Genomic DNA, 19,235 nt, shown 5'->3' on the forward strand with positions numbered 1-19,235 from the left:
GGATCTTTTCATAGAAATGAGATAAATGCCTGGGTATTAGCTATGGGCGAAACGATGTCGCCCACTGTTATGGGGTGCGTTCGTGAAAAAAAGTAAGGTTTTAATTGGTTGAGGAGTTTCTGATGAAACCACGAGGTTGTCTGGTGTAATTCAGGGGAACTAACCGAGAGACGTGAGACAGACAGGACGCATTTTTTTGTAGTGAGTTATTTCTGTTCAAACATCATGTCACTTGTTTCTGCATCATTCTACTTTCAAGTTGAATCTGTGTTGTCAATAAAAGTGGCATTCAATTTTATTTCATCAAGTAGTCTGTTCAAATTTATTTCAAGTTATACATTAACTGGTTCAGAATTAAATGCGCCTAGTTTAGTTGTACAAGCTGTTTCGGAGCTATAAACCAACGACCTAGCTACAACACCCAACAGCAGTCCCCCCCCCCCTTTCCTCCTCGCAGCTGATGTTTCCAAAGGAAGGGCAAGTGCCGACACAGTTAATAAATTTTTACTATTTTTACTATTTGAGCTTTGAATGAACCTTTTTATAAATAACTTAGCTGTATAGCACAGGGGTCGGCAACCTTTTGAGTCGAAAGAGCCAAAAATTACACTTTACAATATTTTTAAGTTTTTAAAGAGCCACAAAGTTTTTTTTCTTGCCAACTATAAATAGTTCTCCAACAATGAACTTTTTTTAATGAAAAAAAAAAGAATTAATATATAAGTAGGCCTACTTCTTTACATAACAAATTAGATAAATTAAACATTTACTTGAACTTCAATAACAAATAATCGAGCAAACAAATTCAGTAGGTACTATGCTGCATTCTGCTTAATGGCTCCTAATTTTTCCTCAGTGTTGACTCTAAAGCCTTTCCCATGTTTGTGTATAGCTGTAAGGCTGCAGGGTTTTAAATTCAGAGTTTTTCTTCTCCTAGCCAGGATAGGCTAACGAGTCACTCCTGCCAGAAACTTCATGGTTTAGGCGCCAGTTACTCGCATTTGCCTCTTCTGTTAGTAATAGCAGATCCACCGAACCCAATATCTGAGCCACACGCGAAGGCCAGGCGTTGGAATATTTGTCAGAGGCTGTTTGAAACGCGTGCCATAGGAAGCATTTTATAGGCAGTGGAGTGCCGCTTCCGGCAATACAACCATACCGAACCAGTTGTAGTAAATAGCAGGGAAAACCTTCAAACTTTAGGCCAATGCCTCCCGGACCCTACACAAAAAGGCCTACACTTGCACAATACATGTAAAAGAAGACGACCAAATTAAATGGCTGAAACTCTGCCTGAACGCAACAAATTGGAATCTACTACATTCTATATTTATTTCCATTAGCAATTATATTAATTTTTTTTTAACACTCAACATACAGGATAGATCTACGATTTAATGTGTGAGAATACTCTCTGCAGGTAAAAATACATTTAACTGGATGGAACTATCTGACATCAAAAGTAAATCTTATCTTCAGTCGGAATACATTGACAAGGCTGCCAAATTACTGGATTCTAAATGTGTCAACCATGGCGTTGTCTTTGTCAAGGTTTGTATACAGCTGTTTACAAGCATGTCTGGTATAACTATTTATACTAATAACATGAAATGATGCTAGAGATACATTTAAACAAGAATGGTTGCCTGTCACAATGGCTCCAAGTTCTATTCTAGTCCTGTCCATTGTCTTCCTCTGGATGTAATCATCTCCGAAGGGACGTTTAACTCTTTCTCTCCGTAATTAGTTTCCTTGTTTCTATATTATTATTCATTTTGCTCATTTCACTATCCTGTTAGGATTAAACTTCGTTAAGGTGTTAGTTTGTTATCAGAAAATGGTTTTATTTGGTATCGACTTATAGGAGAATGTATGCTCTATTTACACAACACAAATCAAAGTTTTTTAAAATCCAAAATCAATTTAGTTTAATGGTGGGTCAGATCAACGTCGGCATCGTCGATTAGGAGAGAAAGATTTAAAACTTGTGAAACAAAAGAACCAAACTACTGACTTATCCCTTATCTCTTTATCCCTAAAATGGGGTAGGCCTATAGCTTTATCTCTTCTGTGTTCTGGTCCTTCAACACTCTGCTTTGTAGCTGGTAAAGAGTTGTCTCCCCTGCACAGACATGGCTCCATGTTTAGTACCTAGATTCTGTTTCCCTAACTGTGTATTATTATCTTATCATATAAAATACAGACGTTACTTCAAAATAGAAATTTATTACGTCCTATGCGTGTTCCTGAATAGGTGTTTCACGAACTACTGAAATAATTAACTAATAGGTCACCACTCTAAACAAAAATTAAAAAAAATAAGCACTGTTCCGCTAAACAGAATGTGCGAAGTGTTCCGTTGTGGAAAATGTTTGGGAAACACTGACCTAAATAATTGATTTGTCAAGTTTTTGTCTAGTATCTAATCTGCTTTTCTTTGTAATGGTTTTTATTTGTGCCTTAAATGAATGAAATAGTGTCAAGTATTTGTAGTGTCAACTAAATATGAATGTGACTTGAAAGTTAGAGAAGGTCTTTAAAGTGATGTTGAGACACTCAGTACACTAATGATATGTCATGTCTAGTAAGACTTGGTAATGTGTTTGGACTAATGATATGTTATGTCTTGTAAAGCTTGGTAATGTGTTTGAGCTAATGATATGTTATGTCTAGTAAGACTTGGTAATGTGTTTGGACTAATGATATGTTATGTCTTGTAAAGCTTGGTAATGTGTTTGAGCTAATGATATGTTATGTCTAGTAAGACTTGGTAATGTGTTTGGACTAATGATATGTTATGTCTCGTAAAGCTTGGTAATGTGTTTGAGCTAATGATATGTTATGTCTAGTAAGACTTGGTAATGTGTTTGGACTAATGATATGTTATGTCTTGTAAAGCTTGGTAATGTGTTTGAGCTAATGATATGTTATGTCTAGTAAGACTTGGTAATGTGTTTGAGCTAATGATATGTTATGTCTAGTAAGACTTGGTAATGTGTTTGAACTCATGATATGTTATGTCTAGTAAGACTTGGTAATGTGTTTGAACTCATGATATGTCTAGTAAGACTTGGTAATGTGTTTGAAACTAATGATATGTTATGTCTAGTAAGACTTGGTAATGTGTTTGAGCTAATGATATGTTATGTCTAGTAAGACTTGGTTATGTGTTTGGACTAATGATATGTTATGTCTAGTAAGACTTGGTAATGTGTGTGAGCTAATGATATGTTATGTCTAGTAAGACTTGGTAATGTGTTTGAGCTAATGATATGTTATGTCTTGTAAAACTTGGTTATGTCTGTGAACTAATGAAATGTTGTCTCGTAAGACATGGTAATGTCTGTAGCTAATGAAATGTCGGACTTGTAAAAATTGTTAATGTCTGTGAACTAATGAATGTCGGACTTGTTAAAAATTGGTAATGTCTGTGAACTAACAAACTATGTCTTGCAGGACTCTGTAGTGGATGATAAAGTGAACAGAATGAAAGACACGTGGATTCCTTACAAGACTATGACAAACTTTGCTCTGCACATGTATACAAACGAGGACCAGTTCTGGAGTATTTACAACAGTGGTAAAACTCTCTTGATACACTCAAACATGTAGCTAGGGAACATACATCGAGACCTAGATCTAAGGTACATAGGCCTACACTGAAATCTTGATCTAGGGAACATACACTGAGACCTGGATCTAGGGAACACTTTTTAAAACATGTTTAGACCTACTTATCACTGTTAATAATCCATATACATTAATGATTAATCTTTTTCTATGGCCCGCAGTTAATGAGGGTGTCATGTGGCTAGCACAACATTAACCAACTGGATTTACTTTTTCCAACTAAAGTGCACTCAAGACCCCTCATTTTGGAATCCAAGCCCCCTACCACCATACCCTAAATAGAAGAAAAATATACTTCTCATTATTTAGTATTTTTTAAAGTTCAAACTCTTGGCATTCATTAGGGCAGTCCAAAATCATTTTCATTTCTTTCTCATTTGTTGATTGATATTGAAGCATCAAAACAACAAATGCACAATATGTAGATATCTCATGCATTGCTAAAATTCTCACAACTCTTCAGCTGTTTTTTGTTTTTTTTTTACATTATCATGAAATTGAATATAGATTTAATATGGTAATGTTATATATGCGGACACTAAAAATAGATCTACCTCTCTACAGCTGAATATCGGCCACTGAGAGAAGCCAGACATCAACTCTGCAACACTACATCCTTGCTGTTCACAGTGGATCCTCGCATTGCCTAAACTTGACTAGTCACAAGTAGAGTTCAAGGTCTTGATGAACTTGTTACGTATTGCCTTTAGTGTTTAATACGTGTTAAAAAAAAAAAAGACAATGCTTTTTTTTTTCTTCCTTTTTTTACGCTATTCATTCTTTACAAATGATTGATTAGGACAATGGCTTCCATACATCTGAACCAAATATTACAATATGAGCTTATATATTGATATTGTTGCTGTTGGAATATGTTCTCATTTCATTAATAGTGACTCTAATTTACCTTTTTTTTAAAATACTTATTAGATAAAGAGAGTATTTTCCCTTCCTAATATTTCTTCTAACCCTGTGTTTCACAAAGGGGAACAATTTCATTTTAGTTGATTTTTGGTAAAAATTCTTTGTAACAAATAAAAAAAAAAAAAGTTGTACTCAAATAAAGGTGGAGACAGTCATTGTGAGCAAAGAATTTTATTTTATTTCTGAAACTGGACAGGCCGCAAGAAATATTTTGAAACAATGTTGGTCCATGATCATGCGATAAATCTTTTTTTATTCAGTCTCAAACAATGTCTAGACATTTGATAACTATATTTATTATTGTGTACAATGTAGATAGAATAAACATATGAAAACATTGTGTGTCTCTTGACATTTCATTTACAAATACTACAAATTGAGACTTAACAAAAAGAAACATGAGGAGATAGCTGTTAGTAAGTTTAATGCAACTCATTCATTGGCAGTACATTTTTGTTAAGTCTTCATTGATGCTCATCATGTGCACACAATGAAGAGTATTTTACACAAGTAAATTTTTCAAATGTCATTATCATTTCAAATGCCATGCCTTGATACAACTTCAAAATATAAGCTAATTAGCTAATTAACTACAAAGAAAAAAATGAATATAATGAAATGTATTAGCCATCTTATTCCAACAGGAAGCAACTTGTTTGAAAAGTCATCTTGTCTTATTTTTTTAATGTAAAGAATTTGATCTTGGATAAATGATTTTCATCCTTCATTTGTTTGGGTAAACAAAATTCTAAAACAAAACAGTTATGTTAGAAATAAAAAAAATCTTTACAGTAATGGCATGACTACATTCCTTGCTAAACAAATACTAAAAAGTTTAGTAATTCTTGCGCTCACAGACTTTTTTTCTTTTTGAACCCTCGACAACACAAACTAAGCTTAGGTAATGAAATTTGTTCTTTCTGAACCCTCAACAACACAAAATAAAATCAAGCAATGACAAATTGTTCTTTCATTTCTCAACCATTCCTCAACAACACAAACTAAAATCAAGCAAAGACAAATTCTTCTTTCATTTCTCAACCATTCCTCAACAACACAAAATTAAACTTAGTGTAATGACAAATTGTACTTTTATTTCTCAACCATTCCTCAACAACCCAAAATTAAACTTAGTGTAATGACAAATTGTACTTTCATCTCTCAACCATTCCTCAACAACCCAAAATTAAACTTAGTGTAATGACAAATTGTTCTTTCATCTCTCAACCATTCCACAACAACCCAAAATTAAACTTAGTGCAATGACCAATTGTACTTTCATCTCTCAACGATTCTTCAACAACCCAAAATTAAAATTAGTGTAATGACAAATTGTTCTTTCATCTCTCAACCATTCCACAACAACACAAAATTAAACTTAGTGCAATGACAAATTGTACTTTCATCTCTCAACGATTCTTCAACAACCCAAAATTAAAATTAGTGTAATGACAATGCCACTGTTCAGAAAATATTTATACAGTAACTTCTGTCTCCATATCAGGTTCATATGATTTGAAGATATCTGTATCTGAAATCCCTATTAGTGATGCACTAATGCACAAAAAAATAATTCAATGATGAGTTAACCAAATTGCACACACACACACACAAACCCAGACCAATTGATGTAGAAACACAATTTCCGCATATAGTACCTAGATATCTAGGCCTATTCTTTTTTTTAACTGGCAAAAAAAAAATACAAACTTATTTTGTACTTGGTAATGTGAATAATATCTTAATTACATCACTTCTTCAAAAAAAAAAAGGTGTATATGTCCAACACATATCTATGATTAACATTGTCTAACATTTCTTTTGAAAAAGAAGAGTATATCCTAGGTATATTCATTTGTAACTTAAGTGTACATATTAAATAGAGGCTTAAATTCAAGGAATCTAGCACTATGAAAAACAAATCAATCCAATTTTAGACAACACTAAGCACATTTGTTCATTTATGTACATCTCTATGTACATGTAAAGTCTGAAAAATTTTCTTTGTTTGTTTGGAGACTGGTAAATAGACAAAATGATTAGTGGAGGGGGAATTACTCTGGCAGTAAGTAATGATTCAAATTATGTTTTTTAAAGAAAAAAAAAAGGCATGAAAAAAAGATTTTTGGCAAACACCTCAAAGTTCGTATCTTGTTTTGCTGATTACTTTATTGACAACTGTAACATAAAAAAATTAGAATTGACAAACGGACAGCTAGCAGACATAAAATAAAATAGGAATAACTTCAATTATCCTAAATAACATACAGGTTCTACAGCAGAACTTAAAATGTTTTTCAATTTCTTTTCTTAATCTAGCAATAAAATACTTTCACATGTTTAACCCAGTAGCACCTATTGCCGACGGAATTAGCCAAATGGGGGAGGGTGTGTTGGGATGCTATTGTTATTATTTTTAAACTTTCCTTTTAAAAGAACTCAACATATCTCGTTTAGTGAAAACTGGATATGTTTCACTATTTTATTACTTTAAGAAATTAACAGACCCATAGCCCTAGTGTACAAGCCCCACCTAGGAAATTGATTATTTTTTTTACCTTGCCTTTATATTAAAGGTATTAAAAGTACATTTATTTTTTTTTCTATATTTTAAAGTTGCTTATTGATAAATGTTCGGTATCACATTTTACTATTTTTTTTTAGGTTAAATTTTTTCTTCTTTTTTTAAAAAATAAAATTAAGAGTTATCTCTACCTAGATAGGCAAATTAAATTTTTTTTTTTCAAAATAAAATAGGCGCCATTAGGTTAAATTGCTGCTAGCGTTTTTTGTGTGTCCCATATTTTACATTGTGTGATCAATACGAGTACACAACACTTGGATGTCAAAGAGTAGAAAAGATTGTTTTGTAATCAAACTAAAACAAGTAACTATAGGGTTAATATTGACCTTGGTTGTAACCACCATAGCTGCCCTGTAATGAACTTTGACCCATGTTGTTTGGCTGATTCATCTGATTTTGATTTGTGTTAGGTTGTGGTCCACCCATCTGATTTGGCATATTACCTTGGGGTCCACCCATTGCATTAGGCATGTTTCCTTGAGGACCACCCATTGCATTAGGCAGGTTTCCTTGGGGTCCACCCATTGAATTAGGCATGTTTCCCTGTGGTCCCCCCATTGAATTGGGCATGTTTCCCTGTGGTCCCCCCATTGAATTGGGCATGTTTCCTTGTGGACCACCCATTGAATTAGGCATGTTTCCTTGTGGACCACCCATTGAATTAGGCATGTTTCCTTGTGGACCACCCATTGAATTAGGCATGTTTCCTTGGGGACCACCCATAGAATTAGCCATGTTGCCTTGGGGACCACCCATTGAACTCATCATATTACCCTGGGGTCCACCCATTTGACCTGACATGTTATTTTGGGGACCACCTTGCATCAGGTTGCCTCCCATAGGATTCATGGGGCCTTGTCCTCCTAATGGCATGTTACCCGGACCACCAATTTGATTAGACATGTTGGATGTCTGGCCTCCCATCTGATTGCTCATTGCTACCTGGGGGCCTCCAATTGGACCCTGCATGCCCATCTGATTAGACATGTTTCCTTGACCAACCATTTGATTCCCTTGTGGGACATTTATAGGTTTCTGGCCCATATCACCATGTTGTAATGGGCCACCCATAGGACCCTGACCCATGGGGCCTGACATATTTCCCTGTCCCATCGGTGGAGTCCCAGGCTGTCCACTTGGTTGTTGTCCTATCATTCCTCCAGGCCCCCCAATACCCGTTGGACGGTAAGGAGCATATCCTCTAGGATTATTCTGCTGACCTACAGGGAACTGCCCCTGTTGAGGCCCTGATAATGGGACAGAGCCCTGTGGACCAGGTTGAGAATAGGCTGCTTGTTGCCCTTGAGCTTGTGGTTGCTGTTGACCTCCAAACTGCTGCCCTTGAACTTGCTGTTGTTGACCTCCAAATGGCTGTCCTTGAGTTTGTGGCTGTGGTTGACCTCCAAACTGCTGCCCTTGAGTTTGTGGCTGTGGTTGACCTCCAAACTGCTGCCCTTGAGTTTGTGGCTGTTGTTGACTTCCAAACTGCTGCCCTTGACCTTGTTGCTGTGGTTGGCCTCCAAACTGTTGTCCTTGGCCTTGTGGTTGTTGTTGTTGACCTCCAAACTGCTGCTGGTTATAATTTTGCTGATTATTAAATTGTGGACCTATAAAAAAAAAATAAGACATTAATTTATTTTTTAAAAAATGAAATTCATCTATTATCATTTTCTGCATAAAACCTTTGACTAATTTTTGTGGCACTAATGCTATCTACTTAAAACGTAAGAACATTTTAACTGAAGGTAACTTTTCTTGAAAAACTTAGTATAAACTTGATTGCAATAGATTTAAGAAGTCAGTGCAAAGTAACGGACAAATAGATCAGCCTCAAGAAAATTTCATGTACCATAACAGAAAACATACTGTTGGATATCATATCATGGCCAAAAAATAGACAGAAAAATAGAAAATAGACAATACTTCATTTTTCAGAAACAAAAATCAAATCTTAGAATTTTGCTTGGTATAATTTAATAACTATTAAAATGTGGGTCACTGTGTTTGCCACATGACACACTGAAACAGATGACCTTTACATCATTTGCCTTAAAGATCACAAGGTCTGAAACACTCACTTTTACTATTAACCTTTGGAATTAGTTTTAAATATTAAATGACGGACTATCTGCTAAAAATTTACAATTCAAATAAAATATTAGTTGTGAATCATTTTCCTTCTTTATGGCCACTTTTTACAAGTTTGGTTACAAATTTTTATTATGTGTTATATTTTGATTCAAATACTCAAACTAGACCACCAAAACAGTTATTTACCTGGCTGAGCACGTCGATAACCTCCCTGCTGGCCCATCGGACGACTTGCTATCATTTGGTTTGGTGTGCCTGTCATCATCATTTGAGAAGAGTTCTGGCTCATGCTTCCTTGGTGTTGTTGCTGCTGCTGCTGCATCATAGGCTGATTTTGTGACATGCCTGATTGTTGCGGCGACATCATTGGTTGGCCTTGCGAAATCATAGGCTGACCTTGTGACATCATTGGCTGGCCTTGTGACATCATGGGATTGCTAGTCTGTCCCATTCCACTCTGAGACATCTGCCCCATACCACTTTGTGACAAAGGCTGATTCGGTGTCATCATGGATTGATTTTGTGACATCATTGGCTGATTCTGAGACATCATTGGTTGGCTCTGTGACATCATACCTTGGTTTTGCTGCATCATATTTTGCTGTGGCTGTTGACCCATTAAATTCTGCTTCTGCATGGGGAAATTTCCTTGAGGCTGACCATAGCCAGGATTTCCCATGGGTCCTAAAATAATGAAATTAGTTTGGTATTATCATCATTACTTTACATATGTAACTAAACAGACTGTCAATAAAACATATTAACTTAGCTCAAATTATAACAAAGCATTTTTATTAAGTATTCTCAAGAGGCATTCTGTATCTGATTTTAATTCAGAGTTTACTTTGTAAGCACTGTCACGAATTGACATTGTGACCTCATTCTACATCTTTCCAGAAATGGGGGTCAGGTCAAAGAAGTCGCATAACAAACACTTGTTAATTATAATTTTCCAATCAGAGAAAGAGGTCAAGGTAAAAAATCGCATACGTCTCTAGAAAGGTCATAGCAAATAAAAATATTAAGCATAAAAGTTTGTATGATTCTGGAAAATACAGTTTAAAGAATGATAAATTGGGGGAAAGCAATTTAATAGGAGTCCTTGTGTTGTTTTGAGTTTTTAAGAAGTTGCAGGTTAAATATAAAAAGATCAGTTGTATCAGAACTAAGTTGTATCAGTATAAAGTTTATCTACTGTGTTTATGTAATTTATTCAAACAATCATAACTATAAATTCGTCAAGAAATATTGTCACAAAAGAAAGAAGAAATCATCACAAGCACTAGAACATATTCTATGCATTATTTCACTTTGGCAGCAGAAATCATTGCTAGACAGGCTCTAGACTGGAACCCACAGAGGAAAAGAAAGACTGTCAGACTGTAGAAGATTAGCAGACCAAGAAGGAAAGATGGCAGGATGGACATGGACCCAAATGTGGGGAGTTATCCGGAACAAAGCCTAACGGCGAAGTACTTTTGTGGCACTATGCTCAAGACTTTACTTTGTAAACACCAATCAACCTTCAGGGAATAATTTTAGCTAATTTACTAAAATCTAACCAGCAGTAATACTCATTTTCCAACATTTCAAAATATAAAGAGAAAACTTAATGATTTTCAAATAATCTGGAGCTGCGACAGTTTTTGTATAACTTTGTTGTTAAAAGAAATTAGCTTCATCTAATGAGTTCTTACTGTTTTTATGTTCATGACTGCAAAGTTAGGCAGAAATAATATTAGTTTTTTGCTAGACTCACCACTAGCCATATGTCCAGCAGGAGAAGGTCCTCTCATCTGATTCATTGGTCCAGGTCCCACCTGATTTCCAGGAGCCTTGAAAAGATTAAAAAAAAAAAAAAAATGGAGAAAGTTAAATAAAATACTTTAACCATCATCTCCAGATTCCTGTTTAAAACGTCAACTCTAAACAAAGAATGACGGATGATGGGATACGTGGCTCAGTGGCAAAAAATGCTCGGCACTATATATATGAAGGGGGAATCGAGTTCGATCCCAGAGTTGTGTTTGCTGAGCACCTAAAGGCAGCACAGGCACCTCCCAGATACCCCCACTGGTCCACAAAAGAGATAGTGTACTGAAAGATGTGCTGTACAAAGAATTTTTTTTTTTTTAATACCACACTGTGTAGCAATAGGAGTTTAACTATACCACAATGTGAGCCTGCTTTTCTTGGAATTTCCTAAAACATCCATTTCCATGATCCTGCTAAAGAGAGATGTTTTTAACCTATGAAGAACAATTGTGTCAGAATAAAAAAATAACTAACAAAATATTGTTAAACTTTTATATTAACCATTGAAAATGGATACCTCCATCTCTCCATGTTTTAACATTAAATGTGAAAAATGTAAAAAAAAAAAAATGCAATAAACATGAGCCAGAATGTATAGGGTACATCTAGGCTTGTAATATTTAACTAAAGTTAACCAATGTATTTTATTAATTGATTTAGACTAGACATTAAAAAATAATGTTTTTAGAGACATTGAGAGCTTGATTTAAAAGAAAAATCTTGAATTTATTAGATCTTAAGCTCAAGCGATAGTAAAAAAAAAAAAAGTGGAACTCGGGCATACATAGGAGAAATCAGGTGTAGGAACTTATGGCTGGTGAAGTTCTAAAGTTCTACAATTTACACCACTTTGATATAAATAAATATAATATAGGACTCTTACAGGCAGGAGTATATGAACATTAGTACTGGAGTCAGCAAGGTTTGCAAGGTAAACCAGATTTCTGTGAAGTATCTGCTGATATCTGTGGAGTGAGAAATTAGGAGATGTATCACAAATAAGTTGTAAGTAAACTGCAGGGCAGACAAAAAAAACAAAAAAAAAAAACAAACGTACACATCAAAATAAAAAAATTATATATGAAGATCTTAAAAAAGCAAAGCATCTAAATATTTCACCTACTGAATACATTCTGTACTTTTCCCCTTCATTTGATAGTCACTGATAGTCTGTATCAACTGTGTATTCTCATCCAGCATCTACAAAGTAACGTACACAGGTGATATAATATGGATAAAGCTCATTATAATGAACTTAGATTTTTCCACTTTCACTACTATCTACTGACCTACCTTCTGAATAGTAGCCTGTGTTGGAGGAGGGTTTGCTGGCTTTTGATGGGGTGGAACAAATGCAGTAGACATCTTTGGAATCTGTTAAGTCTAAGTCTAAGCTGAATTTATAAATAAATAATAATAAATAAATAATAATATAGATCTAGATTTGATTTTTAATAGATTATCTACTGAGTAGTCATATTCATTATTATATAGAATTATTTTATATTTAGAGATAAACCTCTGGCCCTGGTTCTACTAAGTTCTAGTCTAGAATTGCCATGCACTTCTCTAGATTCTAGACTAGGTCTATATTTAGTCTATAAAATATATATCTAGATTAACTCCAGATTAGATCTATCTTAGTATCTCTATCATCTAGACATAGTATCTAGATTTAAATTAAATACGTCTTTGATTTAGATAGTATTAGACTATAATTAGACTAGACTCTAGAATCTATAGTATGGCTAGTAATGCCTGCCTACCAAGTCAATCAAGCCTAAGGCTAATGCCAGTAAATAAATAATATTAAATAGTAGTGCTGTCTTAGTACTCTTTGTGACTTACTTCACTTACTATACTTACTACTCTACTGATAGTGTCTAGATCTAATTCTAATGACTAATTTTGTTTCCAAAAAAGTTAAGACTAAGACTAGAGAGTCTACACTAATAAACTAATTCTACTATAATTATAATAATAACAACTATAAGTAACTATATGATGTATCTATAACTAGACCTAGCCTTTATTTCTATAAATGAAATAAAACTTTTAGATTACATGATAGATCTAGTAATTCACAACAACGTTTGAGTCGTTTGTCACTTTTGTGAGAAATAAAATCAAATAAACAAAAAAAGATCTGGACTAGCTCTAGACGAGACTCTAGTTTCGCAGCATTTTATTCTCTCCGTGACTATCAATGTAAACTATTAAATCTACTTCCTGTCATTCTTACGCTGCATTTTAGGGATAAGTTTCAAAAATGAGTGATAGATACGATAGAGCAATCACAGTTTTTTCTCCTGACGGACACTTATTTCAGGTTGAATATGCTCAGGAAGCAGTTAAAAAAGGATCTACTGCGGTAAATACTGTTTACTAAATTTATTTAATTTAGCGATAAGATCTGAATCTAGAAATTCTAGATAGATTATGAGATGATTATCGACATGATTTCTGACATTCCAAAAAATGATGATTGATTATGACTATTCCCAAATTTAGTATTGTCACTATTGACTATCTATGATTTATAAATATAAGACATCAATTAGACATCATAAGTGACATAAGTCATAAGTGACATAAGACTTAGAGTTTAGAGTCTAAAGTTAGAGTTTAGAGTAACCTCAGTAACTTTAGAATACTTTACAAAATACATGCAAGACTGAAGACTTTTACAGTCTATTAAAAAAAAAACAACTAATAAATAAGTAGTTTAAAGTAGTTAGATATCATATATCATATAGAAATATAGACTATAGATCTAGTAGTAGTTCTATATATAGAAGAGGTTCTTATATTTTGAGCACTTCATCAAATTCTCTTTCCTTGAACACATTGCTTTTTTGTTTGTAATTCATTTGTTTTTATGTTTGGAGCAAAAATCGAACATTGGGGCATTTCCAATTTTAGATAAGTTCCAGTAATTTTGCTCCGTTTTTCCAAAGCAGATGGCAGTTTTTTAGATTCTTGGTAACCGTGTATGTAAAGCTGTTGTTTTAAGGTCACCCGGCAATTCATACCCATATAAGGGATGAAGGCTATATTATGAGCCTGTTTGATCGTAGGCTGATGGGCATATCAAAATAAGCTGCCAAACATCTTTAGAAAGACATTCCAATCACATTAATACCATTAGCTGTTAAATAAAATTTAAAAAGGGGGTGTCCAAACAAATAATAATGAATTCAGCTCATTCTCCTTCCTTGAACACAGCAAAATCGTAATAAGAAATACTATTGAGATTAATAAATCTATGATTTTTTCAATGAATAGACATGAACTAGATCGAGATATCTAGAATATATAATTTATGAATGAAAGAAAAAGTGCGGGCTGCTAATTTGAAGCCAGAGACCATGCCTACTGCAGGTGATCACGCCAGAGGAGCTGGTGGTGAGGAGAGGTATACACTAAGCGTGTAGTGTCTAATTATCAAACAGGTAGTGGGGGGAAGGGGGAGAGAGTCATGGTAAGAATTATAAGCATCTATGGGAGGGAGGGGGTGTTAATGTGTCACAAAACGAACATATATATAGATTCTATATATAGAGTTAGAGAGAGAGAGAGTATATGAGGAAATAGACTATAAATACATATAAATTGCAAAAGTGAATCTACTTCTTTTAATACAATCTAAAAAAAAATTTAAGTAACACAGATATAATTTATTAGCAATTATATAGTGGTGTTCAATGACGGTGCTCACTGTCCAAGTGAGGAGAAAGCCCAAAAACTGTGTTCAATATAGGAGCATGAAGTGACTCAATTTATTTTAAAATAAAATCTTGACTATGGGTGTTAATACAAAGGAACACAGCTATTTTTATTGTCCTTTAGTTGCAGAATAAGAATCTGCTTTCAGTTTTTTGTAAGTTAAACCTTCACCAAATAAAAAAAAAATTAAAAAAATTTGACCTAGTTCCTGAAAGTCATTGTTCAGATATAAAAATCTACTATATATATATATATATATATATATATATATATATATATATATATATATATATATATATATATATATATATATATATATATATATATATATACATATATATATATACATATGATATTATATAAGTAATATAAGTCTAATTTTAAATAAGACTAATATTAGTAATTTAATTTAAAGTAATTTAATTATTTTAATATTAGTAATTTAATATTATTTAATTATTTTAATATTAGTACTATCTGACTCTTATCTCTGTAATTAGTGTAATAGTCTTTATTATTATAGATTAGTACTGAGTTGAGTAATATATATTCATTATATTATATAATATTAAATATAGATCTAGATCTAAGTATAGTATATATAGAGAGAGTATAGATCTAGATTCTAGTAATAGTCTCTACACAACAGTAGGCTGAGTAGCTTAAACTAAAGTACAGTTAAACACCAACTGACTAATTATTAAATGTTCATCGGCCATTTCTAGCATTAAAATATAGAGTCTATATAAAAAATACCAGTTGATTATCTTTTGATTACTCTTCATCATAAGTTCATCTCTTGTGACTTGTCAGTCTTGAATTGCATTTAAACTAAACTTTTTATAAGACTAAAGCCATATATATTTAAAAATGTTATATATATAATTTCTATATAGTACATAGAGTTGATGGAAAATAAAAGATACATTTTGGGATCAGTTAAGTATTGCTGGGTTGCCAGCTCCTGATTATTTCTCAGGGTTGTCTCCCATTTGATCATTTGATTTGGGTATATATGAACTGCGCATGAAAGCTAGGAGTTGCACTGGTTGTCAAGAGGCTATAGACCATTGGAATATATAATATATATATTATATGTAAATGCATCAAGTCTAGATATCTGGATCTAGAATTCATAAGAAATCTAGATCTGCGATTAGCTAATTAACTTTAAAACTTCTCTTAGATGAGCTTTAGAAATGGATAAAGGGACAATTTTGCACTCTCTTACTTATATATAATATGGTTTATGCATTATTGGATTACTATAATTCTAGTCTAGGGTCAATTGGTATTCTATGTCACAAATATTACTGACTGTGGTTTCTACAGCATTTCATTTAGTTGGATTTATTATTTATTTATTTAACTATTGTGCATTGGGCTTTTCATTAAATAAAATATTTAATAAAGCACAATCTATCTCTGTGTGAAGTGTGTGCTTTCTAGCTTCAGCATATATAAACCCATTAGTCTCAGTTCATTTAATATACTTACTTCATCGACTGTCATTAATGTGCGTCAGATACCTAGGTCTAACTTTTCTGTAGACTAGTAGTGTACATTTATTTGTGTCATCAAAACAGGTCGGAGTTAGAGGAAAGAATATTGTAGTCCTTGGAGTAGAAAAAAAAGCTGTGGCCAAACTTCAAGAAGACAGAACAGTCAGAAAAATAGCACTACTTGATGATCATGTGGCTTTGGCTTTTGCAGGTTTGTTAATGAAAAAGGTTTAGCGCCATATGTTTCATTCCATAAACTTTTGCTGATGCTTTATTTAGAAGTGTGTTATCAACAACAGACTTTCATTTTGAATTTTTTTTTTCTATTTTATTTTTTGAATATATGTAGGTTTGACAGCCGATGCACGTATCCTAATCAACAGAGCACGAATTGAATGCCAGAGTCACAGGCTAACAGTGGAAGACCCTGTAACAGTAGAATACATCACTCAGTATGTTGCACAGCTCAAGCAGGTAAAATGTTCATATTGATTAAGTTTTGTATATTGATTTCTTTTAAAAATGCTCACATTTATAAACTCTTTTATATTAAGTTAATTATATATGAATATTTTCTTTTATTTCTAAAAGCGCTATACACAAAGTAATGGTCGTCGTCCTTTTGGTCTATCAGCACTTATAATCGGCTTTGATATGGATGGCACCCCAAGGTTGTACCAGACTGACCCCTCTGGTACATATCATGAGTGGAAGGTGAGTATTTCATTTTTAAGATTTGATTCCAGATTCTAGTTTGGTGAGATATAGTTGGCTAATAAATAGAATACGCCCTTAAGAAACAGTTTTGTAATTCTGGTTAACTAAAACAAAAAGAATAAGAAAATTGTATAAGTTGTCTTTAAATTTTGAAATGTATCCTTGAATTGTGAAAATATCTTGCAGCCATCAATTGTTTAAAACAAATTATTATTTTTTAGCGCTCATTACATTGTATTAAGACTTTATAAATTGAACATTGTAAGAATGTAATCCTTTTTTTTAATGACTATTTTGTTAGGCCAATACCATTGGTCGCAGTGCAAAAACAGTGCGTGAATTTCTAGAGAAACATTACACAGAGGAATTACAAGCCAATGATGATGAATGCATCAAGTTAACATTAAAAGCTTTGCTAGAAGTGGTTCAGTCTGGGGGTAAAAATATGGAAGTAGCTGTTATGAGGCGAGGCAAACAACTCCAGGTAAACTTTATACTTGATACTTTATTTTTAAATTCATTATTTGAGATGAAGAGGCAGGGGCAGAGAAGGAGGTCTAATATTGTGTGGATTAATTGTACTGCTCTTAGGCCGTTGAGTATAGCTTGTTGCAACTGTTCATCATAAATGTTCCGAAAATGGATTTGTTTTTCTTTTTACAATGCCTCTATTCAAGTCAGAACTTTATGGAACCTGGATAGTTGATCTCAAAAACGGCTGTAATGATTTTCATTGAAATTTATCAGTTGATATATATTGCTGAGAAATAAATTACTAGCTCATTGGCCACATGGGGAAAACTCTGTTGTGATTTTTATAATTTTTTTTAAGTAAATAATTAATTGTAATGTAAATATAAATTTGGCTAGAGACTAAATCTAGATATAGATACAACTTCGTTTTTTAAAGGACTATTGCTTTCGGGAATTTCTGAATGTAAAGCATTATTGATTCAAGCATAATGAATTCATGTTCAGGAAAATTTTGCGAATAGTCTTCTTAAGTCTAGGTTTAAAGACCTATCATTAAAACTCTCAATTTAAAAAAAAAACAAAACATGGCATAGTTATTAGACCTAGATGTCCATATAATAAGAATACCAATAATCGCACAAGTATGTCTTGCCGGAGGCCATATCAGAAAAATTGTACGTTCAAGCTGCTGATGGTGTCACGGGTTCGATTCCCAAATTGAGTCAAATATTTTAAAAATTATTTTATTTTAAGTTTAATAATAGAGGTATTGTCTTTAAAAAATAATTATTTTTTAATTGCTTTTCTTGTTTGAAATAATAAAAATCCAACTTCAAGTTGGTGTAATTGTGCTTTAGCCACTGCTGTTGATTTGTACATTCTTACATTTTACCATCACAAAAGAGATACAAGACACCGATAGCAAAGACAAACAGACACAAACACTCTTTTGTTTCCCTGGCAATCAAATCATTAAATAAGAACAATCTGGTATAAACTTTGTCACATGTAAATTATGAGTGAGTCTGGTGTGAATGTACATTTTGGTTTCTTATAGTTATAATGTTTTTTGTTTGGTGTAATGCACAAATTGTAAGACAAATTTCCTTACGGATAATAAAGATTATTATTATTATTATTAAGTTGAATAATCTATAATTCCATAAACAAAAATAAAGCCAATACCATACTTTACAAGAAATATTTTGTATGATTTGGTTGAACATAAATTATACAAATTTTTAATGGCATTTTTGTTTTAGCATTAAGCTCTTGCACAGAGTAATTTTTGTTCAGCTGATGGCAGTAGTCTTTCATTTTCCATCCTTGACCTTCACTTCATAGACTCTGATCTTTACAGATCTTATTTTTTTAATGTTTTGTTAGCTTAATTATTCCAATTTGTTGGTTTAATTTTTGCTAATAAATACTAATCGGCCAGCCTCTTCTCAGTGTGTTTCTTTTGAACCAACTCGAATGTTTTCTGTTTTACTGTGTGGTCCTTAGCATATTTTAATACTATGCACATGTCTTGATGTTACAGATGATGGAGTCTGATGAAATAGAAAAGTACATTGCTGAGATTGAAAAAGAGAGGGAAGATGAAGCAGAGAAGAAAAAGCAAAAGAAATGATCGCTGTAACAATTGTTTTGTACAAATGTCTTGATTCATGGTGAAAAAGTGCTGTATCATTCAATACCAAATGTTAGTATGGGTGGATTTTGTTTACATTAAATATTTTGTTCAATATTCCTGTGTTGTTGTTTTTATT

General features: G+C 33.1%; 3 protein-coding genes across 5 annotated transcripts in view; 2 read left to right on the forward strand and 1 right to left on the reverse strand.

The window, feature by feature from the left end:
- Positions 1-4,892, forward strand: part of LOC106075894 (uncharacterized) — a 21,037-nt gene extending 16,145 nt beyond the window's left edge. The window contains exons 7-9 of the mRNA XM_056036539.1: positions 1,421-1,551; positions 3,457-3,580; positions 4,195-4,892. Coding sequence (XP_055892514.1) covers positions 1,421-1,551; positions 3,457-3,580; positions 4,195-4,280 — 341 coding nt within the window. The 3' untranslated portion in view covers positions 4,281-4,892. The remainder of the gene's footprint in view (positions 1-1,420; positions 1,552-3,456; positions 3,581-4,194) is intronic.
- On the reverse strand, positions 4,710-13,242 carry LOC106062031 (protein SSXT-like). 3 transcript variants are annotated; one of them, XM_056036508.1, is made up of 8 exons: positions 13,109-13,242; positions 12,338-12,438; positions 12,168-12,244; positions 11,928-12,009; positions 10,989-11,064; positions 9,416-9,913; positions 7,879-8,745; positions 4,710-7,845 (listed from the first exon to the last, which is right to left on the reverse strand). In XM_056036508.1, exons 2-8 carry the CDS (start codon positions 12,407-12,409, stop codon positions 7,454-7,456), a joined length of 2,064 nt encoding a protein of 687 aa, XP_055892483.1. In that variant the 5' UTR covers positions 12,410-12,438; positions 13,109-13,242; the 3' UTR covers positions 4,710-7,453. The 3 variants fall into 3 exon arrangements, with proteins under 3 accessions (XP_055892483.1, XP_055892481.1, XP_055892482.1); XM_056036506.1 differs by having other exon boundaries at positions 4,710-8,745; XM_056036507.1 differs by having other exon boundaries at positions 4,710-8,745; positions 12,338-12,427; positions 13,109-13,122.
- Positions 13,243-13,260: 18 nt separating this feature from the next.
- LOC106061701 (proteasome subunit alpha type-7-like) lies at positions 13,261-19,213 on the forward strand. Its single transcript, XM_056036527.1, has 6 exons — positions 13,261-13,415; positions 16,357-16,483; positions 16,622-16,746; positions 16,864-16,986; positions 17,291-17,473; positions 19,007-19,213. The coding sequence occupies exons 1-6, from the start codon at positions 13,314-13,316 to the stop codon at positions 19,094-19,096; spliced, it is 750 nt and encodes a 249-aa protein (XP_055892502.1). The 5' UTR covers positions 13,261-13,313; the 3' UTR covers positions 19,097-19,213.
- Positions 19,214-19,235: the final 22 nt, after the last annotated feature.

Source organism: Biomphalaria glabrata, chromosome 7 (genome assembly GCF_947242115.1).
Source record: "Biomphalaria glabrata chromosome 7, xgBioGlab47.1, whole genome shotgun sequence".
Taxonomy (NCBI): Eukaryota; Metazoa; Mollusca; class Gastropoda; family Planorbidae; genus Biomphalaria; species Biomphalaria glabrata.